The following is a 27,714-nucleotide window of genomic DNA, read 5'->3' as shown; positions in this document are numbered from 1 at the left end:
ATAGTTTTGATGTCTTCACTATTATTCTACAATGTAGTAAATAGTACAAATAAAGAAAAACCCTGAATTAAGTAGGTGTGTCCAAACTTTTGACTGGTACTTTATGTTACAGCAATTCACAGACACAGGCTACATTTGCAAACAATGTACACTTAGTAACACTGTAAAGGTGTTACTGTGAAATTGACAGTAGTTTACAAGCAGCTTGTGGCAAGTAAAGTTCATTATTTCATATTACAGTACACCTTCTGCAATATAAATATGGTTTAAAAGGAAGTACTATGTAATGACACACAGTAATACCAGAAAATGTACTGTATTATATTGTAAAAAATGAATAGATTCATGAATTAATGAAATTAATTGAGGGGAGTACTTTGTATTGTACAGTGTTTTACTGTAATTACAAGGAATTGGTGCAAGCAGGTTGGCTGCTAGGTAAAGTTTTTACAAACATTACAGCATATTAATTGATATTTGGTTCTTTATATCGCTTGCACATCTAGTGGCCTTAACAAATTCTTCCAAACTGGCAGCTACTACAGGGCAAAAGGGACCAAACCATTTAAAGTTTAAGAATTTCTGCCACTTCAATCTGTCCCCAATACATTTTAAATTGATGGGTCACTATAACCACATAGGAGTTACGTTGGTACAGCATTCTCACTCACAGGTACATCATATATAGCATCTTACAAGGCACGCCTCAAAATATGTTAATACCCAAGAAACAACAATACCATGCACCCACTATTTTGTATTTATTTAACCTTTATTTAACTAGGCAAATCAGTTAAGAACAAATTCTTATTTACAATGACGACGCTGCCCTATGGGACTCCCAATCACTGCTGGTTGTGATACAGCCTGGAATCAAACCAGGGTCTGTAGTGAGTCTCTAGTACTGAGATGCAGTGCCTTAGACCGCTGCACCACTCGGGAGCCCACTAGCGGTTTTTGGCATTCCAAAGATACGCTACAGTACTGTATTTTGGGGGGTAGAAGTACTGTATCATTCAAAATACAGCAATTATTTCCCCGCCCACAACATTTTCCCACAATGCACCATAATGTACAGTATGCTGCAGTAAAAACGTGACTGTTGATAATACAACACATTTCTGTATAATTTACAGGTTTCTGTTACAGTGCACCCTTGCCTTTCCTATTGGAACAGAGTATGGATCTGTAACAAAATAGAAGTTAATCAGCATTCAGAAGCACATAACTATTATGGCCTTATTCCAGTGTAGCTGTGACGGAAATACGTTTAGATATGTATGTAAGTACAGGTTTGCAAGTAGTCTACTTACTATTGCAAATTCTGTTTTTCAAAAGGAAACAGGATAACGTAGTACTGCATAACTACATGTAACTACTAGTACTTACTAGCCTGTTAGTAAGTACTAGTAAGTACAAGATAGTTACATTGGTAATTAGTTACTCAGGTATAAGGCCTAAGCAAAGTAAAGTCTGACCACTTACTTGGTCCATCCAATCAGTGTTGTTATAGCACAGTTGAGGAAAGAAATTGAACTCTCCTTGGTCAAATCACATATTTTTGTTAATATTGTTACAAAAGTTATTACTACCAAAATGTGTTTTTTGTTTAATATCATATTATAATCGTGTTGCAGCTGGTTGCCTTGATTTTTTAAACGTTTATTCAACTTCAAATGTTTTACACCGTATGCATATCAATAGCAGTAGCAGGTATAATAAGCTGAGTTTGCTGTAAAACTTTAGTGCATAATGCATGTCAAATTTAGGAAAGGGCTGCGCATTTGAATTTCCTGGTTTTTTTGGGGCTAGTGCCAAATATGCAAATTAAAATGTATCATATTGACCTTATTTAGAGATATATTCGGGACATAAAAGGTACACAAGGTACTTGTTGAGATGGTGGATGCAAGTGAAGAGACTGAATCAACTCCAGTCAGTATGTCAGAAAATATAGTTACTGAAGTGGCCAATTGGCTGTGTGTAAGAACAGACCATTTCCCCCACTGCAAGCTACTGTATGTTATGTCAGGTTCCAGTAAAATATATGCCAATACTTGTGCAATTTTGATTTAAAAAAATATGATCCATAGTTATTTGCGTGATATCCCGTAAAACAAAGAAAATATAGATGTATGAAAATAGTGTTCATGTAGTACATGGGGATGTGTGAAACTCACTGCTGACCAGACCGGACACGTCGCGAGCGTCGCAAAATAAATGTAGAAATCCATGTTATTCAATTATTGCACCCACACTGCAAACCTCCAAGGACAGGCCATAAATTCACAGAGACAGACGAGCCCCCGTTCTCTGGTTCTAGCAGAGAAGAAGGCGAGCCGGAGGAGTCAGAGCCATCCACTTCCACCGATGATGACAGCTCTCTGGGTGGACAAGAACAGATTGTCGCACCAGTCTAGCCAAACCTCCAAACAATGTCAGCGGAGACTCAACTATGTGGGACCCCAACTCAGATTTGTCGCGCCATGTCTCGGATGACAGTGATGCTAAATCCGACTCCCAGACAACAACAAAAAACATATTTACGGGATATGTTAGTGCAGGCTGGGCCACATCAAGATAAGGAGTGGAATTTCCAAAGAGATGAGGGGCAACGAATATTTTCGGGGGCACAATACGATAGGATAATGGCGAACGGGGAGAGAGGGGCGAGACCATGGCTCTTTTATTCCAAGCAAAAACAATGCAGCTTTCTGTTTTTTTTCTCGCACGAGTACAAATCTACACTGGTCAGGGATGGAACCAGGGACTGGAAGAATCTGTGCCACCTCCTCAGCTCGCCCGAGAAGTCGCATGACCGCCTAGATATTTTTCAGAGGTGGAACGAGCTGGAGATCAGTCTGGTGTTCAAGCAAACTATTAATGCCCAAGCCCTACAGGTGCTGCAGAGGCCTTGATACGCATATTGGCCACCCAGAACATTGCGCTACGTGGGACCACCGGCAGGCTGAACGAGCCAAATAATGGCAACTTTCTGAAGTTTGTGGAAATTCTGTGTAGCTTTGATTTGATTTCAGAACCATGGACAGCTGCCCAGAGAAAATATCACTTACTGCAATGCAGCAGAGGCCATTCTAGGCGGGCCACAAAATGAAGAAATGTTTAAACTGATGTTGGACAATCAAATCCGATATGTAAATAAACAAAATTTGTCACAGCTGGGTCAGTGACAGAAAGCTTATTTTACACTGCTCCAGCGAAACGAGGCCCACCATGCATTTATGAAGAGCTCAAACGATCTCTCTTTTTACAGTTCTACAGTAATATTAAATGATATGTTAAATATGTTAAATAAAAGTGTTATTTTTATTCTAATTGTAACAATTGTGGGGTCGTGCCATGTGTGATAAGAGGTGGCAAATTATTAGTAAGAAACTCGGTTTTCTCCTATAGGCAGCTGGCTGCATAGTGATTGCAACATTGTAACTCTCCGATGCAGGGGTTAAAGTAAAAGTCCTTTCTACCCGGTAAGGGACCTCATATATGTGCACGCGCCCACCAACATTTTTTATGGCCCTAATCATAGAATTACATATATAATTGGAGCCTATTTCGTCCTATTCAAAAACGTGATAGGCCGACCTAACACAATTATGCTATGCATAGATGTCGGTATAGCCAAATCCTCCAATACGCATGCACTCCTTAAATAACTCCTTAAATAACGTGTCTGGGTGTGGCTTGGTGTGTTTGTGTGTTTGGGCTCAAATTGAGTGAGGGTATCCCATACCATTTGTTAAAGAAAATGGCAAAAAGGATATATGTTGTTTGCTTTATGTTTTGAAATATATGAATAAAAAGTATCCAGATTATATAAAGGGTTCTATAACGATGCTTAACTCTGTGAGGCCTTATGGTAGAAACAAGCTTTAAAATGCCCGCGAAAGACATGACTCCGATGCATATTGGGATATATTGATTCCTCTCTATGACATTCTGAAGCGGAGCTGCAGCCTATAATATTCAAGGAGACAAACACATTGACGTTGCTATTCTGTCCCTAAAGTCTGTCCCTATTAATTGTCATTTTCACTCTCTGAAAATATATGTTTGTTGTAACCCAGGCAGCTTTTAGGGAAGCACTTCTGTTCTTGGGTTACGCAATGGAGGAGTAGCCAACAGTTGAAGCCTATATTTTTCTGCGTAGGTAGAGCTGCATGGAAAGGTAACTTTTGAAAGTGCCATGCTTAGATTCATAAGGATGTCTAAGATTTAATTATTTGCAAACAGCTGTTTGACATTAAGAATAAGTAAGGTAAGATAGCCTATTTCTCTGTCCATTCTTCCCTGAAACTTATATTTTCACTATATTTCACTATTCACTATATTTTCACTACTTTCTTTTGATTGCAATATGTTTTTCCCCAATCAAAGCACACAGAAATATGACAAACGAATTGAATAGAGACATTGGTGATTTTATCAATGAAATCATATTAGGCTATGTTAATGACATTGAACTCATTATATTGCCTACTAACTAGATGTGTTAACATTTTTATTTAATTTGTAGTGTAGCCCTATGAATTGGGCTGCTATTATGTTCTGTTCCTCCGACTTTCAGGTGAGACATTTTTTTTGTTGCCCAAGGCATAACCTTTTGCCGACCACTGCTGTACATAGTTTAGCGGGGATAGCAAGGGGGCGGCAGATTTTTGTCTCGCTTAGGGCAGCAGAACGTCCAGGTCCGTCCCTGGTGACATCCGTTACATTCAGATCATAAATACATTTATAATAACTATATAGTAGCTGATATCTGATGGCACATGAGGATGAACTGCAGCTCATTAATCTTCTTCAGAGTTTTTTTCTTTCAAGCTTAATTTAGTGACTCTATTCTCAGTCTGATCTGGAGTTGACTGTGTCCTCCTGAGTCCCCCCATAGAGGGGCTTTTGACTAGCCTTCTCCAGGACTTCCATGCTGTCCCGTAGACTGACTGCTATGGAGAAGTTATTGGGCTTCAGGGTTAGTCCGTAGGTGTAGTCAATGGTGGGCGGCTTGTCTGGGTCGGGACTAAAGTGGGCCTGGTGCACCAGCAATGCTGTAAATAGGAACAGATGCATCTTTGACAGTTCCTCTCCGATGCACCGCCGCTTTCCCAAGGAGAAGATGAGCACGCTGCTGGCCAGGTCTTTGTTCAGTGAGCCGTCCTGATCCAGGAAGCGCAGAGGGTCAAAGGTCTCCGGGTGTGTCCACTTGGTGGGGTCGTGGTTGCTGGACCACTGGTTGATGAAGATCACTGTGTCCTTGGGGATGGTGTAGCCCATGATGGTGGTGTCAGTGATGGTGCTGTGGGGGATGGTGAGCGGCACGAAGCTGGTAAAGCGCATCATTTCGTAGATGAAGGCCATCACGTAAGGCAACTGGGACAGGTCCTCGATGATGGGCAGATGGCTCCGGTCGACCACTTTGTCTACTTCCTCCTGGAGACGCAGCTGAATATGAGGAAACCTATATAGGAAAAGGTCAAAGGTGAACACTCAGATCACAGGTAATTCAATAATTTCCTAAATAATTTCCTATTGAGAAGCTAACCTCTATTTCAACACTGAGGGCATTCTCAATACAGTAGTGATAAATACTTTTTGGTGGGTAACTATGGGCTGCAGGTTACAGGTTATTTCCACATTTTGTGACATTACAGCTTTATTCTAAAATGGATTAAATACAAAAAATGGCCGCATTAATCTGCAAACAATACCCCATAACAATAAAGCGAAAACATTTTTTTAAACATTTTTGCAAATAAAAAAAGTACTCAGAATCAACATGGTAGGGATGAAAACACAGCAAACAGAGGACATACAGTGCCTTGCGAAAGTATTCGGCCCCCTTGAACTTTGCGACCTTTTGCCACATTTCAGGCTTCCAACATAAAGATATAAAACTGTATTTTTTTGTGAAGAATCAACAACAAGTGGGATACAATCATGAAGTAGAACGACATTTATTGGATATTTCAAACTTTTTTAACAAATCAAAAACTGAAAAATTGGGCGTGCAAAATTATTCAGCCCCCTTAAGTTAATACTTTGTAGCGCCACCTTTTGCTGCGATTACAGCTGTAAGTCGCTTGGGGTATGTCTCTATCAGTTTTGCACATCGAGAGACTGACATTTTTTTCCCATTCCTCCTTGCAAAACAGCTCGAGCTCAGTGAGGTTGGATGGAGAGCATTTGTGAACAGCAGTTTTCAGTTCTGTCCACAGATTCTCGATTGGATTCAGGTCTGGACTTTGACTTGGCCATTCTAACACCTGGATATGTTTATTTTTGAACCATTCCATTGTAGATTTTGCTTTATGTTTTGGATCATTGTCTTGTTGGAAGACAAATCTCCGTCCCAGTCTCAGGTCTTTTGCAGACTCCATCAGGTTTTCTTCCAGAATGGTCCTGTATTTGGCTCCATCCATCTTCCCATCAATTTTAACCATCTTCCCTGTCCCTGCTGAAGAAAAGCAGGCCCAAACCATGATGCTGCCACCACCATGTTTGACAGTGGGGATGGTGTGTTCAGGGTGATGAGCTGTGTTGCTTTTACGCCAAACATAACGTTTTGCATTGTTGCCAAAAAGTTCAATTTTGGTTTCATCTGATCAGAGCACCTTCTTCCACATGTTTGGTGTGTCTCCCAGGTGGCTTGTGGCAAACTTTAAACGACACTTTTTATGGATATCTTTAAGAAATGGCTTTCTTCTTGCCACTCTTCCATAAAGGCCAGATTTGTGCAATATACGACTGATTGTTGTCCTATGGACAGAGTCTCCCACCTCAGCTGTAGATCTCTGCAGTTCATCCAGAGTGATCATGGGCCTCTTGGCTGCATCTCTGATCAGTCTTCTCCTTGTATGAGCTGAAAGTTTAGAGGGACGGCCAGGTCTTGGTAGATTTGCAGTGGTCTGATACTCCTTCCATTTCAATATTATCGCTTGCACAGTGCTCCTTGGGATAAGGATATGGCAGACATACGCCCCCTTTGGAGAGATTGGGTACCCCTAGTAAACTGGAAAAAAAATCTGTCAAAAATTGCTAATATATGCAAATAAAAATTATTATTGGATAGAAAACACTCTAAAGATTCTAAAACCGTTGGAATTGTGTCTGTAAGTATAGCAGAACTCACAGGGCAGGCATTCTTCCAAACTAGTTTTTGTGGCCATGAAAGTTGGAGCAACTTTGACGTCATGGCCCCCACCCTTCCCAACCAGTTATGATTCTGGGGACACTTTCTATCTCTTCCGCTAGATGTCCTCTTTCAGTAGAGCTTTGAATCGTTCAAATCGCGCGAGAATTGACCCTATGGGAGTGAAATTAGTGCGTGCCACGAGAGAATAGGCTGTGCGTATGGACGCGAATTGGTCCCAGCCATTCCTTTGTTCCAGCACTCAGGAGAAGGGCAGACGATGGCCGATTGAATTGAAGTTTGTTTTGCGTGTCTAAAACATCATAAAGCTTGCTTCTGCACTTAGTTTGACCTGTTTAGTCGACATATAATATGTAATTTTGAAGTTTTGATGCGCAACTTTTCCGGACCAGAGGACGTTTTGGGTGCATTTGAGCTGATGTTATTAGCAGTAGCTAATACAAAGACGCAAGACTTGAAACCAAACGATGTATTGGGTAAGTATGAAGCCTTCCAGAACATTCTGAACGAAGACCATCGAAGGTAAGGGAATATTTATGCTTAAATCTGTGTTTCTGTTGACTCCAACATTACGTAGAAATGTAGCTTGGAACTGAGCGCTGTCTCAGCATATGGAATAGTGTGCGATTTCTGTAACGTTAAAAATAAATCTAACACAGCGGTTGCATAAAGAAGCAGTGTATCTTTCTAACTATATGTAGAACATGTATATTTAGTCAAAGTTTATGATGTCTATTTACGTTATCTTGCCGCGCTACATAGATTTCCTGCGGGCATTTTTGAGTAATTTCTGAACGTGAACTCACTGTAAATGGACATTTATGGATATAAATGGCATATTATTGAAAAAAAAAAAATGTACTGTGTAACATGTCATATTACTGTCATCTGATGAAGATTTTCAAAAGGTTAGTGAGCGATTTATTTTTTAATCCTGCGTTTGTTGATTGCATGTTTTGGCTATTCAAATGAGCTGTGTCTGGTGGTGGTTTTACATATATATGTGCTATGTTTTCGCCGTAAAACATTTTAGAAATCTGACTTGCTGGCTAGATGAACAAGGTGTTTATCTTTCATTTGAGCTATTGGACTTGTTAATGTGTGGAGGTTAAATATTTTTAAGAATATTTTTGCGTTCCATGCGCCACCGTTTCAGCTGAACGTGGGAGGGTTGATTCCCAATTGGGAACCAGTATCGTAGACAGGTTAAAGCTTGGGAAAGCTTTTTGTATCCAAATCCGGCTTTAAACTTCTTCACAACAGTATCTCGGACCTGCCTGGTGTGTTCCTTGTTCTTCATGATGCTCTCTGCGCTTTTAACGGACCTCTGAGACTATCCCAGTGCAGGTGCATTTATACGGAGACTTGATTACACACAGGTGGATTGTATTTATCATCATTAGTCATTTACGTCAACATTGGATCATTCAGAGATCCTCACTGAACTTCTGGAGAGAGTTTGCTGCACTGAAAGTAAAGGGGCTGAATAATTTTGCACGCCCAATTTTTCAGTTTTTGATTTGTTAAAAAAGTTTGAAATATCCAATAAATGTCATTCCACTTCATGATTGTGTCCCACTTGTTGTTGATTCTTCACAAAAAAAATACAGTTTTATATCTTTATGTTTGAAGCCTGAAATGTGGCAAAAGGTCGCAAAGTTCAAGGGGGCCGAATACTTTCGCAAGGCACTGTAGAAAGCACAGTATGTGGGTATGTGTGGGTGTATTGTGATGCAAGGTGGGGTGTGTGTTTTTGTGTTTGGAAAATGGGAGCGAATACCTAAGCCCATGTGTGTCTGTGAGCAGGGGTTGTAAGAGAGAGCTTTCAATTTTGTGCAGATATGGGATATACATTTTTTTTTAAATAAATGATTAATATAGTTGAGTTATTTACTGTTCTATCATGATGGAACGGTCCCCAACCCTATACCCTAGACACACACCTGAACGACCCATACGACCCATAAGGAGAAGGCCTTATCTGTTTTATGGACCCACTAAAGCAGTACCAACCCCTCAAGATTCTGGGCCTGCCTGGCAGAGTGGGTCTTACAAAGCCAAAGCCCCCTGATGGGCGAGTATAATATACAAGGAATTTCTCAAAGCTGCTAATGAGAAACTTGACGACCTTGTACCTAGCCGGTGGGGATTCCGGCGGGGTGCCTCCACCCAGGTAGTGGCAATGCTGGCAACAATAGCTGCAGTAACCCATGGGGAGTTCATTTTTATTTATATATATAAATAAATATAAATATTTATATTGATAACTATATATAATACAAATCGAGGTGAGGGCATTGGAAATGTTTTTGGGGGTTGATCTACTTCTGTTCTGTGAGTGGTACTGTGTTCTTTCGAAGGATGGGTCCCGGTCTCTCGGGGCCCTGGGATCCGGGGGGACATAGATGGTCTGCCGATGGGGGGTGGGGGGGTCTAGCGGGTGGAATAGTGGATGAAAATTGAAGGTTTACTTAGTAGCAATGCAAATATCATGGTACAGCTATATGGACACTCAATTACTATGGCATTTTTTAATAGTAAGTTTACCAACATACAGTGCCTTGCGAAAGTATTCGGCCCCCTTGAACTTTGCAAAATCTACAATGGAATGGTTCAAAAATAAACATATCCAGGTATCCAAGACTGATCAGAGATGCAGCCAAGAGGCCCATGATCACTCTGGATGAACTGCAGAGATCTACAGCTGAGGTGGGAGACTCTGTCCATAGGACAACAATCAGTCGTATATTGCACAAATCTGGCCTTTATGGAAGAGTGGCAAGAAGAAAGCCATTTCTTAAAGATATCCATAAAAAGTGTCGTTTAAAGTTTGCCACAAGCCACCTGGGAGACACACCAAACATGTGGAAGAAGGTGCTCTGGTCAGATGAAACCAAAATTGAACTTTTTGGCAACAATGCAAAACGTTATGTTTGGCGTAAAAGCAACACAGCTCATCACCCTGAACACACCATCCCCACTGTCAAACATGGTGGTGGCAGCATCATGGTTTGGGCCTGCTTTTCTTCAGCAGGGACAGGGAAGATGGTTAAAATTGATGGGAAGATGGATGGAGCCAAATACAGGACCATTCTGGAAGAAAACCTGATGGAGTCTGCAAAAGACCTGAGACTGGGACGGAGATTTGTCTTCCAACAAGACAATGATCCAAAACATAAAGCAAAATCTACAATGGAATGGTTCAAAAATAAACATATCCAGGTGTTAGAATGGCCAAGTCAAAGTCCAGACCTGAATCCAATCGAGAATCTGTGGAAAGAACTGAAAACTGCTGTTCACAAATGCTCTCCATCCAACCTCACTGAGCTCGAGCTGTTTTGCAAGGAGGAATGGGAAAAAATGTCAGTCTCTCGATGTGCAAATCTGATAGAGACATACCCCAAGCGACTTACAGCTGTAATCGCAGCAAAAGGTGGCGCTACAAAATATTAACTTAAGGGGGCTGAATAATTTTGCACGCCCAATTTTTCAGTTTTTGATTTGTTAAAAAAGTTTGAAATATCCAATAAATGTCGTTCCACTTCATGATTGTATCCCACTTGTTGTTGATTCTTCACAAAAAAATACAGTTTTATATCTTTATGTTGGAAGCCTGAAATGTGGCAAAAGGTCGAAAAGTTCAAGGGGGCCGAATACTTTCGCAAGGCACTGTAGAAAGCACAGTATGTGGGTATGTGTGGGTGTATTGTGATGCAAGGTGGGGTGTGTGTTTTTGTGTTTGGAAAATGGGAGCGAATACCTAAGCCCATGTGTGTCTGTGAGCAGGGGTTGTAAGAGAGAGCTTTCAATTTTGTGCAGATATTGGATATACATTTTTTTTTTAATAAATGATTAATATAGTTGAGTTATTTACTGTTCTATCATGATGGAACGGTCCCCAACCCTATACCCTAGACACACACCTGAACGACCCATACGACCCATAAGGAGAAGGCCTTATCTGTTTTATGGACCCACTAAAGCAGTACCAACCCCTCAAGATTCTGGGCCTGCCTGGCAGAGTGGGTCTTACAAAGCCAAAGCCCCCTGATGGGCGAGTATAATATACAAGGAATTTCTCAAAGCTGCTAATGAGAAACTTGACGACCTTGTACCTAGCCGGTGGGGATTCCGGCGGGGTGCCTCCACCCAGGTAGTGGCAATGCTGGCAACAATAGCTGCAGTAACCCATGGGGAGTTCATTTTTATTTATATATATAAATAAATATAAATATTTATATTGATAACTATATATAATACAAATCGAGGTGAGGGCATTGGAAATGTTTTTGGGGGTTGATCTACTTCTGTTCTGTGAGTGGTACTGTGTTCTTTCGAAGGATGGGTCCCGGTCTCTCGGGGCCCTGGGATCCGGGGGGACATAGATGGTCTGCCGATGGGGGGTGGGGGGGTCTAGCGGGTGGAATAGTGGATGAAAATTGAAGGTTTACTTAGTAGCAATGCAAATATCATGGTACAGCTATATGGACACTCAATTACTATGGCATTTTTTAATAGTAAGTTTACCAACATACAGTGCCTTGCGAAAGTATTCGGCCCCCTTGAACTTTGCAAAATCTACAATGGAATGGTTCAAAAATAAACATATCCAGGTATCCAAGACTGATCAGAGATGCAGCCAAGAGGCCCATGATCACTCTGGATGAACTGCAGAGATCTACAGCTGAGGTGGGAGACTCTGTCCATAGGACAACAATCAGTCGTATATTGCACAAATCTGGCCTTTATGGAAGAGTGGCAAGAAGAAAGCCATTTCTTAAAGATATCCATAAAAAGTGTCGTTTAAAGTTTGCCACAAGCCACCTGGGAGACACACCAAACATGTGGAAGAAGGTGCTCTGGTCAGATGAAACCAAAATTGAACTTTTTGGCAACAATGCAAAACGTTATGTTTGGCGTAAAAGCAACACAGCTCATCACCCTGAACACACCATCCCCACTGTCAAACATGGTGGTGGCAGCATCATGGTTTGGGCCTGCTTTTCTTCAGCAGGGACAGGGAAGATGGTTAAAATTGATGGGAAGATGGATGGAGCCAAATACAGGACCATTCTGGAAGAAAACCTGATGGAGTCTGCAAAAGACCTGAGACTGGGACGGAGATTTGTCTTCCAACAAGACAATGATCCAAAACATAAAGCAAAATCTACAATGGAATGGTTCAAAAATAAACATATCCAGGTGTTAGAATGGCCAAGTCAAAGTCCAGACCTGAATCCAATCGAGAATCTGTGGAAAGAACTGAAAACTGCTGTTCACAAATGCTCTCCATCCAACCTCACTGAGCTCGAGCTGTTTTGCAAGGAGGAATGGGAAAAAATGTCAGTCTCTCGATGTGCAAATCTGATAGAGACATACCCCAAGCGACTTACAGCTGTAATCGCAGCAAAAGGTGGCGCTACAAAATATTAACTTAAGGGGGCTGAATAATTTTGCACGCCCAATTTTTCAGTTTTTGATTTGTTAAAAAAGTTTGAAATATCCAATAAATGTCGTTCCACTTCATGATTGTATCCCACTTGTTGTTGATTCTTCACAAAAAAATACAGTTTTATATCTTTATGTTGGAAGCCTGAAATGTGGCAAAAGGTCGAAAAGTTCAAGGGGGCCGAATACTTTCGCAAGGCACTGTATATAATGATAAATAGAATTTAAGTTTGTATCTCAGTATGGTAAATGGTGAAATAAGTATAGCCAGCTATAATTGTAATGGCTTAGCAGATAATAAGAAAAGACGATCAGTATTTACCTGGCTAAAAGACAAGGAAAATAATATCTACTGTTTACAGGAAACTCGCAACAATTTTAGATGAAGTTGTGTGGAAAAAGGATTTCTCCCATGTGCAAAGAAACACAAAATGGGTGATTAAATTTATAAACAAGAATTTTTATCCAAATGTGCAAATTGTCCAAACAGATCTGCAAGGTAGATGGATGATTTTAAGTATGTTATTGGACCATAAACAGATACAGCTCATTAATCTATATGGTCCAAATAACGATGAAACATGCTTCTTTGAAAATATACAGTACCAGTCAAAAGTTTGGATACACCTACTCATTTAACGGTTATTCTTTATTATTACTATTTTGTATATTGTAGAATAATAGTGAAGAGATCAAAACTATGAAATAGCACATATGGAATCATGTAGTAATCAAAGTGTTAAACAAATCAAAATATATTTTAGATTTTAGATTCTTCAAAGTAGCCATCCTTTGCGTTGATGAAAGTTTTGCACACTCTCGGAATTCTCTCAACCACCTGGAATGCTTTTCCAACAGTCTTGAAAGAGTTCCCACATATGCTGAGCACTTGTTGGCTGCTTTTCCTTCCCTCTGCGGTCCAACAAATCCCAAACCATCTCAATTGGGTTGAGGTCGGGTGATTGTGGAGGCCAGGTCATCTGATGCAGCACTCCACCACTCTCCTTCTTGGTCAAATAGCCCTGGTGTTTGGATCCATATCTTGAAAATTTGGACTCATCAAACCAAAGGACTGGTCTAATGTCCATTGCTCGTGTTTCTTGGCCCAAGCAAGTCTCTTCTTATTATTGGTGTCCTTTAGTAGTGGTTTCTTTGCAGCAATTTGACCATGAAGGTTTGATTCACAAAGTCTTCAGTTGATGTCGAGATGTGTCTGTTACTTGAACTCTGGCAAACATTTATTTTGGCTGCAATTTGTGAGGCTGGTAACTCTAGTGAACTTATCCTCTGCAGCAGAGATTACTCTGGGTCTTGCTTTCCTGTGGCGGTCCTCATGAGAGCCAGTTTCATCATAGCGCTTGATAGTTTTTGCAATTGCACTTTTTGTTTAATAATTAAAAATATACATATATTTCACCTTTATTTAACCAGGTAGGCTAGTTGAGAACAAGTTCTCATTTACATCTTCGACCTGGCCAACATAAAGCAAAGCAGTTTGACACAAACAACAACGCAGAGTTACAAATGAAATAATCAAACATGCAGTCAATAATACAATAGAAAAAGTATATATACAGTGTGTGCAAATGAGGTAGGATGAGGGAGGTAAGACAATAAATAGGCTGTAGTGGCAAAATAATTACAATATAGCAATTAAACATTGGAGTGATAGATGTGCAGAAGATGAATGTGCAAGTAGAGATACTGGGGTGCAAAGGAGAAGAAAAAAAAAATCACAGTATGAGGGATGAGGTAGTTGGATGGGTTATTTACAGATGGGCTATGTACAGGTGCAGTGATCTGTGAGCTGCTCTAACAGGTGGTGCTTAAAGCTAGTGAGGGAGATATGAGTCTCCAGCTTCAGTGATTTTTGCAGTTCGTTCCAGTCATTGGCAGCAGAGAACTGGATGGAAAGGAGCCAAAGGAAGAATTGGCTTTGGGGGTGACCAGTGTGATATACCTGCTGGAGAATGTGCTACGGGTGGGTGCTGCTATGGTGACAAGTGAGCTGAGATAAGGCGGGGCTTTACCTAGGAAAGACTTATAGATGACCTGGAGCCAGTGGGTTTGGCAACAAATATGAAGCGAGGGCCAGCCAACAAGAGCATACAGGTCACAGTGTTGGGTAGTATATGGTGCTTTTGTGACATATGGTGACAAAATGGATGGCACTGTGATAGACTGCATCCAATTTGCTGAGTAGAGTGTTGGAGGCTATTTTGTAAATGACATCGCCAAAGTCAAGGATCGGTAGGATAGTCCGTTTTACGAGGGTATGTTTGGCAGCATGAGTGAAGGATGCTTTGTTGCGAAATAGGAAGCCGATTCCACATTTCATTTTGGATTGAAGATGCTTAATGTGAGTCTGGAAGGAGAGTTTACAGTCTAACCAGACACCTAGGTATTTGTAGTTGTCCATATATTCTAAGTCAGAACCGTCCAGAGTAGTGATGCTGGACGGGCGGGCAGGTGTGGGCAGCGATCGGTTGAAGAGCATGAATTTAGTTTTACTTGCATTTAAGAGCAGTTGGAGGCCATGGAAGGAGAGTTGTATGGCATTGAAGTTCATTTGGAGGTTTGTTAACACATAGTCCAAAGAAGGGCCAGATGTATACAGAATGGTGTCGTCTGTGTAGAGGTGGATCAGGGAATCACCCGCAGCAAGAGCGACATTGTTGATATATACAGAGAAAAGAGTCGGCCCGAGAATTGAACCTTGTGGCACCCTCATAGAGACTGCCAGAGGTCCGGACAACAGGCCCTCCGATTTGACACACTGAACTCTGTCTGCGAAGTAGTTGGTGAACCAGGCGAGGCAGTCATTTGAGAAACCAAAGCTATTGAGTCTGCCGATAAGAATACGGTGATTGACAGAGTCGAAAGCTTTTGCCAGGTCGATGAAGACGGCTGCACAGTACTGTCTTTTATCAATGGCGGTTATGATATAGTTTAGTGACTTGAGCATGGCTGAGGTGCACCCGTGACCAGCTCGGAAACACCGGAGAAGGTACAGTGAGATTCGTGATCTGTTTATTATCTTGGCTTTCGAAGACTTTAGAAAGGCAGGGCAGGATGGATATAGGTCTATAACAGTTTGGGAACAGGAACAGATATAGCCTTTGGTTCACTCCAGACTTAACTGCCCTTGACCAGCACAAAAACATAATGTGGCGGACTGCACTAGCATCGAATTGTCCCCGCGATATGCAACTGTTCAAAGTGTCACCCCCTTTGAAGAGGGGAATGACCGCGGCAGGTTTCCAATCTTTAGGGATCTCGGACGATACGAAAGAGAGGTTGAACAGACTGGTAATAGGGGTTGCAACAATGGCGGCGGATAATTTTAGAAAGAGAGGGTCCAGATTGTCTAGCCATGCTGATTTGTACAGGTGCAGGTTTTGCAGCTCTTTCAGAACATCTGCTATCTGGATTTGGGTGAAGGAGAAGCTGGGGAGGCTCGGGAAAGTAGCTGCGGGGGTTGTGGAGCTGTTGGCCAGTGTCGGGGTAGCCAGGAGGAAAGCATGGCCAGCCATAGAGAAATGCTTATTGAAATTTTCGATTATCATGGATTTATGGCTGGTCTCAGTCTCAGTGCAGTGGGCAGCTGGGAGGAGGTGCTCTTGTTCTCTATGGACTTTACAGTGTCCCAAAACTTTTTGGAGTTAGAGATACAGGATGCACATTTCTGTTTGAAATAGCTAGCCTTTGCTTTCCTGACTGAATGCATGTATTTTTTTTCCTGACTTCCCTGAACAGTTGCATATCGCGGGGACTATTTGATGCTAGTGCAGTCCGCCACATGATGTTTTTGTGCTGGTCAAGGGCAGTCAGGTCTGGAGTGAACCAAGGGCTATATCTGTTTCTGTTCCTACTTGAAGAAAGTAATGATGGATTGTAATTTTTCTTTGCTTATTTGAGCTGTTCTTGACATAATATGGACTTTATGGTCTTTTAACAAATAGGGCTATCTTCTGTATACCACCTCTACATTGTGGGGCGGCAGGGTAGCCTAGTGGTTAGCGCGTTGGACTAGTAACCGGAAGGTTGCAAGTTCAAACCCCCGAGCTGACACAGTACAAATCTGTCGTTCTGCCCCTGAACAGGCACCCACTGTTCCTAGGCCATCATTGAAAATAAGAATTTGTTCTTAACTGACTTGCCTGGTTAAATAAAAATTGTCACAACTGATTGGCTCAAAAGCATCTGTTCTTAGTTCTACATTTTTTGCTTAAGATAGTGAAGACTTTTAAAGAACGACCAGGCATGGACTGATGGGATGAGGTCAATATCTTTCCAGGATACCCGGGCCAGGTCAATTAGAAAGGCATGCTCGCTGAAGTGTTTTAGGGAGCATTTGACAGTGATGAGGGGTGGTCGTTTGACCGCGGACCCATAGCGTATGCAGGCAATGAGGCAGTGATCGCTGAGATCCTGGTTGAAAACAGCTTAGGTGTATTTGGAGGGCAAGTTGGTCAGGATAATATCTATGAAGGTGCCCATGTTTACGGATTCAGGGTATTACCTGGTGGGTTCCGTGATAATATGTGTGAGATTGATGGCATCTAGCTTAGATTGTAGGACTGCCGAATTGTAGCATATCCCAGTTTAGGTCACCTTACAGAACAAACGCTGAAGATAGATGAGGGGCAATCAATTCACATATGATGTCCAGGGCACAGCTGGGAGCTGAGGGGGGTCTATAACAGGTGGCAACAGTGAGAGACTTATTTCTGGAGAGATTCATTTTTAAAATTTGAAGCTCGAACTGTTTGGGCATAGATCTGGAAAGTATGACACAACTTTGCAAGCTATCTCTGCTGTAGATTGCAACTCCTTCCCCTTTGGCAGTTCTGTCTTGATGGAAAATGTTGTAGTTGGGTATCTCAGAATTTTTGGTGGCCTTCCTAAGCCAGGATTCAGACATGGCAAGGACATCAGGGTTGGCGGAGTGTGCTAAAGCAGTGAGTAAAACCAACTTAGGGAGGAGGCTTCTGATACCAAGGCTTTTTCGTTTACAGAAGTCAACAAATGAGAGTGCCTGGGGACACGCAGGGCCTGGGTTAACCTCCACGTCACCCGAGGAACAGAGGAGGAGTAGGATGAGTGTACGGCTAAAGGCTATCAAAACTGGTCGTCTAGTGCATTGGGGACAGAGATTAAAAAGAGTAGATTTCTGGGCGTGGTAGATTAGATTCAGGGCATAATGTGCAGACGGGTATGGTGGGGTGCAGATACAGTGGAGGTAAGCACAGGCACTGAGAGATGATAAGAGAGGTTGCATCTCTGGACACGCTGGTTATGCTGGGTGAGGTCACCGCCTGTGTGGGAGATTGGCCAAAGGAGGTATCTGAGGCATGTTGTGGGACTAGGGGCTCCGCAGTAAACTAAAACAATGATAACTATCCTCAACAACAGTATACAAGGCATATTGACATTTGAGAGAGACATAAAGTGAGGCATAAAGCAATCACAGGTGTTGATTGGGAGAGCTAACTAAGACAACAACGTGTAAGACAACAACAGCTAATCAGCTAAGACAACAACAACAGGTAAAGTGGCAATGAATCGGCAGAGCGGGTTGGTTAACTACCCGCAGGGTCTGAGTTTGGGGCTAGGGCCGACAGATAAACAAAAAATAAACAAAGTGGAGTACCGTGATTAATGAACAGCCCAGCAGGCATCAGCTATGTAGCCAAGCGATCATAGGGTCCAGTGAACAGCAATAGATGGAACAGGGAAGCCGCGGGGTAGTCGTTAACATGCTAGCACGCGGGAGACACAGCGTTTAAAGTTAGCAGGCCCGGGTAAGTAGAAGCATCTGCTCCGATGTCCGGCAAAGGTCGGTTGAGGGCACAGCAGATGGAATTGCGTCTGCAGACCAGTCGTGGTGGTACGGCGGGGCGTTGTGTCGACAAAGGGTCTGGGCCAGATGGCGAAAGGGGTATTGTAGTTGTAGTAATTTATTTTGGAAGCCGGGAGATGCGCCTGGCTCGCGGGCAGGGGCTTTAGCCTGGTGCTAGCATCGGGGCAGGGGCGTTAGCCACTATAGCCACTCGGTAGCAGCTAGCTAGCAGCGATGATCCGATGCAAAGGTCCAGAGCTTACGGCAAGTATCCGGTGGAGTAGTGGATTCTAGCCGTGTTGGCGGTAGAGTCCAGGAGGCAACAACTGAGTAGCCGGTTGATCACAGAGTAGGCCGGGAGGGGGGCCTGGCTCAGGGCTAGCTTCGGGGCTGGGTCACTCTGTGGCAGCTAGCTAGCGGCAATGATCAGGAGTAATGGTCCAGGGTTTACGGCAGGAATCCGGCATTGTAGTGGAGAAAAACAGTCCGAGGCTGGCAGGTATTATCTAAAATGAAATAAAAAATTGGCTAAAAAAACGGCTGGTGCCTGTGCAGAAGGTAAAGGCTGCTAGCAGTGGCTAACAATGACTAAATAGCTAGTAGCTAATTAGCTGGTTAGCTTCTGATGGAGGTTCTGGCTATAAGGTCTAAAACAAATAGCGGATCCGTGTCACATTGAGTGAGGCAGGTTACCGGAAGGTATATTTAATTTAAAAATGGAAAGAAGATTGAAAAATAAATTGAAATATATACAAAAAGTAAACGAGAGGATGACAAACCACATCTGCACTGCTACGCCATCTTGGTTTATTGTGGATAGCTTTTGGAAGGCTACCTGAAAATTTTGACCCAAGTTAAGCAATTTAAAGACAATGCTACCAAATACTAATTGAGTGTATGTAAACTTCTGACCCATTGGGAATGTGATGAAAGAAATAAAAGCTGAAATAAATAACTCTCTCTACTATTATTCTGACCTTTCACATTCTTAAAATAAAGTGGTGATCCTAACTGACCTAAGACAGGGAATTTTTACTAGAATTAAATGTCAGGAATTGTGAAAAATTGAGTTTAAATGTATTTGGCTAAGGTGTATGTAAACTTCCGACTTCAACTGTACATGGCGGAGGCTCAATCAAGCTTGTCATCTTGACTACTTTCTTATGTCCTTCTTACTGGCACCAAAAGTTTAAAATGTGTTGATAGGGGACAAAATGCAGTCGGACCATCAAATAATTGCGATATATATTACTCTTACAAAATATCCACGTGGGCGAGGAAATTGGAAATGTAATCAAAGCTTATTGGATGATAACAGACTTTTCCGGACATAACATAGGTACACCAGATCCCCTTATTGTATGGGACACTTTTAAATGTGCCTTTAGAGGCCATGCAATTCAGTACTTGTATCTAAAACAAAAGCAATTTTGGTCAAAAGAAGCCATATTAATTAAGGAAATGGAAGAACTAATAGTACACATCGATACAGTAGCAATAAAACTGTACTATAGAGGCACAGAATAAGTTAGAGGAACAACAAAAAGAAACGGAGGAACTTATTCAAGAAAGATCAACTGTAATATATTATAAAAATAAAGCGAACTGGATGGAACATGGGATAAAAATCAACAAAACATTTTTTAATCTTCAACATAGAAATGCTACCAAATTTGTTTTACTGAAACTTGTGAAAAATGGAGTCACCCATGATTTACCAAACAATACTTTGAAAGACGAATCAAAGTACTTTAAGCACATTTTCATTTCAGTCTCCTCCATCTCCACCAACCGAAGATAACTGTATGGATTTTATTTATTTTAATAATGTAAAATTAACAGCTATACAGAAAGACTCATGTGAAGGCCAAATTACAGAGGAGGAACTTCTTGATGCAATTAAATCATTTAAAACCTGGGAAAACTCCAGGGTTGGATGTTATACCCGTAAACATAACATAAACATGTTTTGTTATACTCAGAGGACTGTTATTAGCATGTTTTAACCACTCCTAAAAAAATGCTCAACAAGAATATCTAACTTCATTATTACTGAAAATCCGGTACATTTAAAAAAAATGGAGGCCCCTTCAGTGTTGTAATGCAAATATTCTTCCAAATCCATAGCGCATAAAATGTAAAAGGTATTGTCAGATATTGTTTATCGTAATCAAACAGGTTTTTTACATGGACGATACATTGGAGATAATATAATATAAGTCCTGGAAACAATAGAATATTATGAAAAACATGGGAAACCAGGCCTGGTTTTCATAGCTGACACTGAAAAGGCTTTTGATAAAGTAAGACTGGGATGCCTGGAATGTATGCCTGGAATATTTCGGAGCACAATTGGTCCAGCATCGTCCGGGTTTGGCAGGGGCAGGCCATCATTGTAAATAAGATTTTTTTCTTAACTGACTTGCCTAGTTAAATAAATAATAGTATGAATATGAATATGAATAGTAACCCTAGGTGTAAAATAGTAAACAATGTCTACTTCTCTGAAAGTATTAAACTGTCAAGAGGAGTAAAACAAGGTTGTCCACTATCGCCATATCTATTTATTATGGCCATCTAAATGTTAGCTATTAAAATCAGATTCAACAATAATATCAAGGGGTTAGAAATCAATGGCTTAAAAACAAAGTTGTCATTGTATGCTGATGATTCATGCTTTTTTTAAACCATAATTTGGATCCCTCCACAGCCTCATAGATGATCTACAAACTCTTTAGTCATATTCCAGTTGACCTACACTACCGTTCAAAAGTTTGGGGTCACATAGAAATGTCCTTGTTTTTTAAAGGAAAGCAAATTGTTGGTCCATTAAAATAACATAAAATTGATCAGAAATACAGTGTAGACATTGTTAATGTTGTAAATGACTATTGTTGCTAGAAATGGCAGATTTTTTAAAATGGAATATCTACATAGGCCTACAGATGCCCATTATCAGAAAACCCTTTTGCAATTATGTTAGCACAGCTGAAAACTGTTGTCCTGATTAAAGAAGCAATAAAAATGGCTTTCTTCAGACAGGTTGAGTATCTGGAGCATCAGCATTTGTGGGTTCGATTACAGGCTCAAAATGGCTAGAAACAAATATCTTTCTTCTGAAACTCGTCAGTCTATACTTGTTCTGAGAAATGAGGGATATTCCATGTGAGAAATTGCCAAGAAACTGAAGATCTCGTACAACGCTGTGTAATACTCCCTTCACAGAACAGCGCAAACTGGCCCTAACCAGAATAGAAAGAGGAGTAGGAGGCCCCGGTGCACAACTGAGCAAGAGGACAAGTACATTACAGTGTCTAGTTTGAGAAACAGACACCTCATATCTCCTCAACTGGCAGCTTCATTAAATAGTACCTGCAAAACACCAGCACTATGGCCTTCTGGAGGACTTTGTCGCCACCCGTGGTCCCCAATTCACATCACATATATGGAGAGCCTTCATGGAGAAGCTGGGGGTCACATTGAGCATCACATCCGGGTAACGGCCTCAGTCCAACATACAGGTGGAAAGGACCAACCAGGTGCTGGGGAGGTTGCTGAGGAGTCACAGTCATGACCCACAGAGGAAGTGGGCCCGGTATCTTCCCTGGGCAGAGTACGCCCAGAACTCACTTTCTCACTCCTCCACGGGGTTGTCTACCTTCCAGTGCATCCTGGGGCACCAGCCTGGCGCCGTGGACCTTGAGCCAAACCAAAGCCCCTGCGATGGATGAGTGGTTCCGGTCCTCCAGAGGGTCAATGAGGTAACTTACCAATTACAGCTTCCCAATGACTACCGGATCTCACCCTCTTTTCATGTTTCCCTCCTCAGGCCGGTGGTTCCTGGTCCCCTCGCTGATGCCGTCTCCCACCCCTCCGCCTCCCCTGGACATCAAGGGTAGTCCCACGTATGCCGCCAGTTCCCTCCTGAACGCCAGATGTCGTGGAGGTAGGTTACAGTACCTGGTGGACTGGGAGGGGTACAGTCCAGAGGAGCGGTTTTGGGTTCCGGTGGACGACATTCTAGACCCCAAATTCATCAGAGATTTCCACCTTCACCGTCCAGACCGGCCCGCTCTTCGTCCTTGGGGCCGTCTTCCTGGCCAGCGTTGTCCTCTTCGTCCACTCCTGCTCCCCTTGTTCAGCACTCGACATCGCCGGTCTAGTAACCACCGGTCCTGGCATTATTATTATTATTATTATTGCCTCATTAGGCACACCTGGACTTCATCACCTCCCTGATTACTTCCCTTTTATATAGCACTCCGTCAGAAAAGACAGAACAAATAATACAGCAAATATTGTGGTTAAACTAATTGATTCAAAAAAACATTATTTTTCAACAAATTTATTTTTTTAAAGGTATAATCTTTGTAAATTTTATCATAAATAGGACTGGTGGAGTTATGTCACACATGCAGCTAACAAAAATATATGGAAATGTCTGTGCTACCCAAAATTACAACCAACTAATTGCAGCATTGCCACAAAAATGGAAGAGGCAAGTGGAAGCGGGAAAAAGTAAGGAACTTGTCTGTTAGTCCTGCATTAAAGATTTTCAAAGAAATTTGTGATAAATAAAAAAGTATACCAGTTTCATTTAAGGACCATAAAATTGGCAGAGGTGCTACAAACTGTAGAATGCAAAATAGTTGGGAAGAGATTTTCGATGTACCGATTCCATGGCACATAGTTTATGAACTGATATGCAAAACAACACCAGATTCAAAACTTTGAATTTATCTATTTAAATTATTATACAAAATTATTGTAACCAATAGAACGTTATATATATGGGGGATACAACCATCCCAGCTCTGCAGATTTTGGTGCGAAGAGATGATTTGTTTTGGTACTGTCCATATGTAGCTTGTTTTTGGTCGCAGGTCCATGAATGGTTGAAGAAGTGCAACATTTACCTGGAGCTAACTCTGCAGATAGCACTCCTGGGGTATTTGAAAAGTTATAATCAATCAATCAATAATATAATACTACTTTTAGCAAAAATGTTTATCTTTAATTTACAATCTGTAGAAACTATGAGAATACAAAGGTTTGGAACTTTTGTGAAACATCACAGCACAGTTGAAAAATATATGGCAAATACAAATAAAAATGGATGGTGTTAAGAGATGTATATACGTTCAAAACTTTTGTGAAACAGCACAGTTAAAAATACATGGCAAAATATAAATTAAACTGGATGGGCTTCAGACATAGATGGGAGGGGTTGATGGTAGCTGAAGGATGGAATTAAAAACAAACAAAATATAACTATTGTAAAATAAATTGTGTCTGTAAAATGTATATAGTATGTATAAGCTGGAAGTAGAAGCCTAAGTGGTGTTGTTTATTAGTTTACTCAAATTAGTTGAGGGGTGGTAGGGTTAGGGGAGGAAAAGAAAGGAAAATATATTTCAAAAAGATATGTTTCTATATTTACAAAAAAATGTATGCGGGATTCGAAATGAAGCAGACAATTACATTGATGGAATCTACAATATATCTGCACTACTAAAACGGATCTATCCCCTAAAATAAAAAATAAACAAAAACAATAAACAAAATCTAAAAAATACCTTATTTACATAAGTATTCAGACCATTTGCTATAACACTCGAAACTGAGTTCAGGTGCATCCTGTTTCAATTGATCATCCTTGAGATGTTTCTACAGCTTCATTCGAGTCAACCTGTGGTAAATTCAATTGATTGGACATGATTTGGAAATACACACAATTGTCTACATAAGGTCCCACAATTGACAGTGCATGTCAGAGCAAAAACCAAGTCATGAGGTCGAAGGAATTGTTTGTAGAGCTCCGAGACAGGATTATGTCGAGGCACAGATCTGGGGAAGGATACCAAAATAATTCTGCTGCATTGAAAGCTCCCTTGAACACAGTGGCCTCCATCATACTTAAATGGAAGAAGTTTTGAACAACCAACATTCTCTGGTCTGATGAAACCTAGATTTAACTCTTTGGCCTGAATGCCAAGCGTCACTTCTGGAGGAAACCTGGCACCATCCCTACAGTGAAGCATGGTAATGGCAGCATCATGCTGTGGGGATGGTTTTCAGGGGCAGGGACTGGGAGACTAGTCAGGATCGAGGGAAAGATGAACAGAGCAAAGTACAAAGATATCCTTGATGAAAACCTGCTCCAGAGCTCTCAGGACCTCAGACTGTGGCAAAGGTTCACCTTCCAACAGGACAATGACCCTAAGCATACAGCCAATACAATACAGGAGTCGCTTCGGGACAAGTCTCTGAATGTCCTTGAGTTGCCCCGCCAGGGCCCGGACTTGAACCCAATCAAACATCTCTGGAGAAACCTGAAAATACCTGTGCAGCGACGCTCCCCATCCAAACTGACAGAGCTTGAGAGGATCTGTACAGAACAATGTGAGAAACTCCCCAAATACAGATGTGCCAAGCTTGTAGCTTTCTACCCAAAAAGACTCTAGACCGTAATCGCTGCCAAAAGTGCTTCAACAAACTCCTGAGTAAAGGGTCTGAATACTTCTGTAAATGTCATATTTCGGTTGTTTTTTAATTTATTTTGCTTTGACATTATGGGGTATTGTGTGTAGATTGATGAGTAAAAAAAAACAATTTCATCAATTTTAGAATAAGGCTGTAACGTAACAAAATGTGGAAAAAGTCAAGGGGTCTGTATACTTTCCGAATGCACTGTAATTGCAGAGAACCCGGTGTTTTGAGGATATATTTGCATGGCTGTTGTTAGGCCCTAGACGATGTCAAGAGCCGGCAAACCGTGCCAATATATCCTCCAATGATACATTCGATCGCATTATCACTTTTAAACATGGGTTACCAACATATTCAGATAATGATTGAGATATTTTCATTAAAAACTTTGTTTTGATGAATTTATTCATACTATTTCATCATTCCATTATATGTTGTCCCAACACTAATCTGGTGTTGCTACCCAAGCCGGCTAGTCATTTGTTCTATTGGTTTGGTTGCCATAGACGGGACCCAGTTGTTCAGTCTTTTTGCTCCGTATTTATGGACGTGACCCAGTCGTTAGTTCTGAATGTTTCATTTCCATACTGGCTGGCAACGTTCTTATCCCTTACTTTATACCCAGCTAGCAATGAGGAATCGACCCTACCAACAATGAAAGAGCAGAGCATAAGTGCTCTTTCGTTTTTTTTATGTTGATTGTGAGATGGTGGCATACTAGGAGGTTAAGTAATTGTCCCAGTAAAAAATAGCTTTCTCCACTTTAGGCATAGGTTTTCTCCACTTTACGCATATAAATTATTCACTTTACATGTTGGGCTTTCTCAATTTTACACATAGGTGATTGTTAACAGAACATATCATGTGAGAAAAATAGTACTTTCATTTCACTTTAGCTGATTCAAAATTAATATGTATTACCTCACAAGTATCAGGATTATCCACTGAAGAGCAGTAGATAGTGTGTCTTGGCTTGCTCCAAAAATATCACCGATAGTGGGTGGCACATAATCTTTGCCTGGTGAGACCCTTGGTGAGCTGTCCTTGGGATGGTCCAATGCCATGATGAAAGCATCTGTCATGTCCCGGATGGTGCTTGACTGAATGGTCTTTCGGTGCTCGACAACTTTATTAAGGATAAATTTACTGAACTCCTGGTTGAGCTCTTTAAAGTTTTCAAATATGTTTTTTATTGGGTTGGGGAAATACTGGAGCCAAGGCATAACATCCACGATGCTTCCAGCTCCCACTGTTTGGGTGAATTGATAGTTTCGTCCCACCACTTGCGCAAACTCTTCGTCGTCGTATGAATACCTCTTTCCAAAGCACACGGCGGTCATTACGTTAGCGGTTGATACCACCAAGTATGTCATCGGCTGGAAATATTGGTGCTCTTTAGTTTTTACCAGGAAAATATGGAGCAGCTCCCTTACTTCGCAGACAACATGGTTTTCGAAGGCCTTTTTGGTGTGCATGTTGCCGGTAGAAAACATCCGAACAGTAGATTGGGCCACTTTTCGATGCACTTTCCACCATTCGCTAAACGTACCAAAAGCAATGCCATCGCCATTGGAAACATATTGAAACGAGGCAAAGTCAGGTCTGCCTGCGAAATCAAATCCCTTTTTGATGAGCGCCTGCCTGATTGCGTCGCAATTCAGTACCACAACGTCCCGGCAGCCGAGTTTGATTTGAAAGACATCCCCATATTTCCGTGACATGCGAGAGAAATAGAGGTGAGGAGTGTTGCCAAGCTCTACTGCGTTCCCAATGACCGGCCAAGCGAACGGTCCAGGCGGGCTGTGTACTTCCCAGCTCCGCCTGATCCTGCGCCACAGGAGCATGGCAAAGAGAAAAGTCAAAGACGCCAATAGCAGGCCGATACTCCTTGGCATTGGCCGAGTCATCTCTTCGAATATGACTTGCAAGTCCATTATGGAGCCTAGAGAAAGCAATAAGTTAGTTCTATAAAAAAAATCATTAATTGATTATAGGGCAAAATACACGTAAATCCAAAAATCATTATTTTGAGACACAAATATAGTCTAGCGGAAATATTATTACAGAGCAAAATATGGCACAAAATACCGGGAATAAATAAACACCACCTTGCAGTTCGTTTGTTGCTTCTTCTAAGAAAATAACAGCCTGATGTTAATTGTAGTTTGTCTGTTACTAATGTTTGGATGAATAAGCTCCTATCCCGTCGATACAGATTGTAAGGCTACGTTTTAATGTAAGCACAAGAAGCGCGCTCATTAGGTGTCACTTATTTATATAGCTGATCCTGCTTGAAAGTACGAATTATTGAAGAATGAAATCCGCAAAACCTGCGCAATAGACAGAAAAATAAATGCAGTTATTATGTCCAGTAACTTTATTTATATTATCGTGCAGTTCCAGACCTTCCACTCTCCACATGTGAATAGCCTTCTGTTGTCCCAAGTTATGATTTATCTTAAACAGAAGTGTCAAATAGCATCATAGCTCGTCAGCGTCTGAGTCGTGGTTTGTTGTAGAGCTGTCAGCTCCCCTCCCTCCCCCTTACTCTCCCCTCTCTCTCTCCCTCTCTGTCTGTCTCTCCGACCCACCAAGTCCAGTGTTCTCCAACTGGCAGCCGGGTGGGCGAATTTGGCCCGCGGGAGGCTTTGTCCCCCAAAGTTTTCTGAGCTAAAATAAATATTTTTGATTAAGAACATATAACAAAAAGAATTGTTTAACATAAAATACTGTAAAAAAAAAAAAACACCAGGAAATCAGCTCAAGTAAT

At 41.4% G+C, this 27,714-nt stretch overlaps 1 protein-coding gene across 1 annotated transcript; it reads right to left on the bottom strand.

The window, feature by feature from the left end:
* Positions 1–29: 29 nt before the first annotated feature.
* On the bottom strand, positions 30–26,881 carry LOC110502297 (cytochrome P450 1B1). The gene is made up of 2 exons (XM_021580220.2): positions 25,866–26,881; positions 30–5,473 (listed from the first exon to the last, which is right to left on the bottom strand). The coding sequence occupies exons 1-2, from the start codon at positions 26,876–26,878 to the stop codon at positions 4,861–4,863; spliced, it is 1,626 nt and encodes a 541-aa protein (XP_021435895.2). The 5' UTR covers positions 26,879–26,881; the 3' UTR covers positions 30–4,860.
* Positions 26,882–27,714: the final 833 nt, after the last annotated feature.

This window comes from Oncorhynchus mykiss, chromosome 23 (genome assembly GCF_013265735.2).
Source record: "Oncorhynchus mykiss isolate Arlee chromosome 23, USDA_OmykA_1.1, whole genome shotgun sequence".
NCBI classification, from domain to species: Eukaryota; Metazoa; Chordata; class Actinopteri; order Salmoniformes; family Salmonidae; genus Oncorhynchus; species Oncorhynchus mykiss.
This window is presented reverse-complemented; position numbering and strand designations above follow the sequence as displayed.